General features: G+C 28.5%; 1 protein-coding gene across 3 annotated transcripts; it reads right to left on the bottom strand.

Moving 5' to 3' along the window:
- Nucleotides 1-1518: 1518 nt before the first annotated feature.
- LOC108738198 (palmitoyltransferase ZDHHC15B) lies at nt 1519-4847 on the bottom strand. 3 transcript variants are annotated; one of them, XM_018471488.2, is made up of 7 exons: nt 4519-4847; nt 4309-4430; nt 3915-4259; nt 3515-3644; nt 3328-3454; nt 2821-2901; nt 2159-2303 (listed from the first exon to the last, which is right to left on the bottom strand). In XM_018471488.2, the coding sequence occupies exons 1-7, from the start codon at nt 4655-4657 to the stop codon at nt 2255-2257; spliced, it is 993 nt and encodes a 330-aa protein (XP_018326990.1). In that variant the 5' UTR covers nt 4658-4847; the 3' UTR covers nt 2159-2254. The 3 variants fall into 3 exon arrangements, with proteins under 3 accessions (XP_018326991.1, XP_018326990.1, XP_018326992.1); XM_018471489.2 differs by lacking the exons at nt 2159-2303; nt 2821-2901 and adding an exon at nt 1519-1756; XM_018471490.2 differs by lacking the exon at nt 2821-2901.
- Between the last annotated feature and the right edge of the window lie 319 nt (nt 4848-5166).

Genomic DNA, 5166 nt, shown 5'->3' on the forward strand with positions numbered 1-5166 from the left:
TTTGAATGTAAAATACTGAGAATACAAATTTGAATAGTTTTATTAATTAATTAAGGCTGAAAATGATTTATATTTATGTGAAATAAATAAAACAATGAGTTTCGTTTATGTTTAATCCCATAAAGTTCTTTGGAATTGAGCTAAATAAAACGGTGTAATCCAAATTCAACTTTTTTATGTGACCTTATTAATTTTTTTAAATTTTGTTTTATTACTGTTTCTTTTGCAATTAAATTGTAAATATTAATTAACAAATAAACACTACAGTTAAAAACAACACCTTTGGTTTCAATATGCTAGTTTTTGAGGAAAGTGGTCTTGTTATTTCATCAATTTATTCATACGGTTCTGTCCTTATTAACATGTTTTTTAATATAATTAACATAATACATTCCCTTTTGTTTTTATTTTGCCAAGTGCGTGCACAAACATGCTAATGTGAAGTATTCAATAGCTTTTGATGTCCATATTTGTGATACTGTTATATATGTTCTTTGTAGAGGAATTATACTTAGAAAAAACAAAAAAGTGTTTATTTCAGTATGCTGTCATTGAATTTTTGAACAGTTGTGTTAAATCATCTACTGACTGCTCTCGTGGTGCCAACTTTGTAATCCTTTTCTGCAATAAATATAAAATGATTATTTAATATTTACGTTTCCACAATAAAATAAAGTGTCTATGTATAATATCCACGTTTTTTATACACAGTTGAACTACGTAAGCATAATAGGACCATAATATTATGGTTACTATAAACAGCACTGGAACCCACTTAATTGCCTCTACGAAGTACTTAATTATTTCTAAATAATATTTGACGGTTTATTTGAGGATTGTATTATGTTACGTAATAAAGTTATTTTCATGATAAATAACGTTTTGTAAAGTTCGTTGTAGTAAGACTATCAAGATTATAATATTTGCTGTATGTTGGGTTGTCTACAATTTATTACACAGTTTAATTTATTTTAAAAAAAGGAAATTAGTATCCCTTACTGAGTCTACATTTAAAAACTATAATTGAAAGATGAAAATTCAATAATTTTCTTTAATGAAACCGCAATTATAGTTTCATTATACCCTTTGCTTTAAATTGTCCCGGCGCCTCCACCAAACTTTTTAATAAATTTTTGTATTAAAGGCTAATACCGTTTGTATAACTTAGTAAACGTCTTAATGTCGATATTAAAACGATAATTTACAATAACAGCATATAGACATAGGCATAGAGAAATTAGGCTTTTAGCCTGTCGTAATTTTTTTTTAATCTCTCCCGATTACGAAGCACCATACAGCGAAAAAGAAAAAAACCATTTTTTGTAAAAAGAATATATTAATAATTCAGGAACATTAGGAAATAATAATCTGCTACTTCCAGGTTTATAATTAAGCAATTTTATTGTACTATTAAAATATATTATATTTGTTGTAACTTTAAAAACATAGCGAAAAATTGGCTTTTTAATTATTAAAATAGAAGAAAAAAAGAACAAACATAACAAGAAAATAACTTAAATTTTCTTCAGCAAAAATAAATAAAGTAATATATAACAGTTCATAGAATTGTATAAAACATTTGATAGAAACCAAAATGTATTTTATATTATTAAGTAACGATCACAGGAAAAATGGGGAGAGGGGGGGGCGCTACTGATGTAACGTTAAGCTATCATCTTCCCAAGGTGTACACCTAAGTAACTGTTCCCTGTCTTCCTCCAAATGCTTCAAAGGAAAGGTACAACCATCTGCCATGCTAAATAAAATAATCTTATTCAATTAAAAAATTCTTAAGAGTATTCTTATTATTACTGAAAATCAGCCTCAATAAAAACCATTAGGTATAAATTTATACTGCAATAAGTCGTCCTAGCCTAATGTAGCCAAGTAATTAACATAGAAGAAACTTAATTGGTATTGTATGTACTATGAACATAAAACGCTGTTGTAACTTAATATTTACTTCTAAAAACTTAAAATAAACAAAAAAAAACATGCATATTCATTCATTTGTTTTACAAAGCAATAAACTACTTGTTTTGGTTGATATTTAAACAAGTTTTATGTCTATGAGGTGTACATTTCAATGATGTCGTTGAACTGTTTTTTTCCTTTTTTTATTAAGTAAAAGGGTAGGACTAAATAGTAAAAACAAATAATAATAGTAACCATTTATTGTATAGTCATATAAAGTAAAAAATAAAGTTACAGGGTATTAACGAAGCAAAGTAAGTACTAAATTTAAGGTGACGATTTAAACAGGTTCTCCATTGTGCAGTTTTGCTGTCTCGATATCTTGTGAACTGCCCAAAAATCGAAATTCAATTATTAAGGACTCGACAACATTTAAATCATTTTATTAAAAAAGATTTAGTATGTGTTAATTCGGCAAAATTAAACGTTTATGCATTAGAAATAAATTTTGTTATTATAAATCATGTAAGAACTGTTTTCCACTACGACCTACGCTATGATGCAATAAATAATTAACGTTAATTATGGCTATAAGGGCGACAAGCAAAGTGAATTAACTCCCTGCAGAATATATTCTATCCAAATTGTATTTTTTTTTTCTTAACATTGGAATCTAAAACTTTTAAAATTTTGTAGTTTCTGTCTATTTGTTCTCCAGGGGCTTGTCACCCCTAAGGCCTTAGTGCTATTATGCATGCTTTCAAGGTATATAAAACGAGAAACGAATTTAAAAATGACAAAGAATTTGTTAATAAGAGGGACGGCCACCACCCAGTTTAATATTAGCTGCTTTTAAATTATTACAGTCAACTAAACTCTACATCTGGCACAAGAAAACATTCTGACCTGGTTTGTGTGGTGCCCATTGAATGATAAGAAATTGGTTGATGTCGAGACTGAACAGGGTACATAGTGCCATCACCCAAACTACAAAAACAAAAGAATTTCTAATTTTTCACAATCCAAGAAATAAAAGGGGCGTCTCTTGAATGTTTTATATGTCGAAAATGTGTTGGTGGCACATTGATTTTCTTTTGTTTAAAACCAAAAACTAAGTTTATCATGTAAAACAAAAAATGAATGATTTGTAAATAAACAAATAAAAAGGCCTAGTTTTCTACCTAAGTATGCAGTAAATGTATATCATTTAAATGACATCCACTAAATACGTGTTTTACCTATTATGTGCGCATTACACATAAATGGTGCATTACTAACATTCAAAATAAAGGTGAGGCTGATGAATAAACAAAAACTGTAAGATAAAAGCAAGCAGATCAAGTCTAAAAAAGTTATATACAATGTGAAAGATCTTTTGCAGCTTACACTGACACAACTATTTTATAAACTGACCTTGTTTTAATTGGAATAAGCCACGTTTTGGGATTTTCTCCAAATACAGCCAGAAAATTGTTGTATGTTCCTAAGCTAAAACCGTTTTTGTCTGGACCATGGTGAAATATGGGGGGCCGAAAGGCTTCTGAAAATTATTCAAAATTGTTATAGAAACAATACAAGCAATTATTAGACTATATAGTACCTAATGTTGTACGATTTTTGGAAACCAAGTAAACATGGTAACCAAATAATGATACTAAGCTCACAGCAAACATTAAGGCGACGAAAAATAAAAAGAGGATGTGAAACCTTCCCATTCCTTGTAAATTTCCCTGTATAAGTAATCATAAAACATCTTAATAACTTATTAAAGTATTAATTAGTCAAAACAAAATTTTAAGAAATAAAAAAAGACTTCACTAAGCTTATATGTTACCTGTTTATGGGGTTGGTACAACAGATCTACTTTTTATAACCATTACATTATATATTAATGCATTGCATAGCAAATACAATTTACTAACCTCATTAATATCAGATCTTCTTGATAATTACTGTACAATATCACCACATTCGTACATTAATTTATAAAAGATGCATACCTGCCAAAAGGAGATAAAGTACTGCACTGAAGTTAATGATATATAAATGCAGTATATAAGGGAATATCCTAAAAACAACATAAAATACTTGTAATTTGAAAAACAAACACAGTTGTTAACCCAAGGACAATGGTGATCCATTTTGAGTATACATTCTCCACAAACAGAGCAGTGGTGTGCTCTATCAGGTTTTATGACCTGGCATTTCTCACAATATCTTACAGAACCATTACTTGCACGATTTGTTAGAGGCAAATCCTGAGCAAAGGTTTCTAAAATGTTTCGTTGCATTTCTTCTGAATTAGCATGCATCAGTCTATCTAGTTCTCCCTCTGGTAGTTTAAACTAAAATATTATTGTGAAACAAACGCAGTATTTATGGAAAAACATATACCTTTTCAGGGACACGAGATATATCAGTAAAAACTGTCTGCCAATATGCCCAAACAAACATTATAAATGTAATGTGGTAGAGAATCAAATATATGGTTCTTTCAGCAGTTGAAGATATTGTAACTGAAAAATTTCATATTAAACTTATGTCTACTATCAGATAAGGTAAAAAAAAATTATATGAGGTGGAAAAACATGGGGGCACACTTACATATACACAGTTGAACTACGTAAGCATAATAGGACCATAATATTATGGTTACTATAAACAGCACTGGAACCCACTTAATTGCCTTTAAACACCAAAAGCATGGACCTTTATTAAATCTATCATTTCTTGGAATAGCCATTTTTACAGACAAATTTAAAATATTTCTGTGATTAGATTATTAAGTCATAATATGTACACCTCCATTATAAGCAAAAGGAAGTGGAGATGTTCACTAATTAAATAAAACTCACATTTTTGTCATAAAAACATAATAAAATACTGTTTTACTTTTAGAATGAAGGTTATAAATTGTTATTAACAACACCACAAAATATCTATGACCTACATCTGTGTCATGAAAATGGAAATATAAAGTTTTCCCCTAGTTTCAAAGTATAGTAAATTCTATTCATCATAGACATTTAAAATCAAAGTAAATATTTAAAATTATATTGAAAAACAGTAAAATATTTCCATATCTTGAATAGAGATTATTGAAAAACTAATTTACATGTGATTTCCATCAAATAATTACAGTTGCTTAAGAATAATGAAATGTTTGAAATAAAGTTTTAGAACAGTATCTTTAGTAGTAGTAGTTTACTATGCTAAGTTGGTCATATGTAACCAGTAACTTTGTAAATTTAT

This window comes from Agrilus planipennis, unplaced genomic scaffold, assembly GCF_000699045.2.
Source record: "Agrilus planipennis isolate EAB-ADULT unplaced genomic scaffold, Apla_2.0 scaffold88, whole genome shotgun sequence".
Classification (NCBI taxonomy): Eukaryota; Metazoa; Arthropoda; class Insecta; order Coleoptera; family Buprestidae; genus Agrilus; species Agrilus planipennis.

What these genes read in the sequence shown, in the direction of transcription:
- LOC108738198 (XM_018471488.2), bottom strand. Translation starts at nt 4,657, where the DNA reads ATGGCTATTCCAAGAAATGATAGATTTAATAAAGGTCCATGCTTTTGG. An exon ending in CGTAGTTCAACTGTGTATAT is followed by an intron (nt 4,431 to 4,518) that starts GTAAGTGTGCCC and finishes GAAATTTTTCAG; the next exon opens with TTACAATATCTTCAACTGCT. An exon ending in CTTATTCCAATTAAAACAAG is followed by an intron (nt 2,902 to 3,327) that starts GTCAGTTTATAA and finishes TTGTTTTTGTAG; the next exon opens with TTTGGGTGATGGCACTATGT.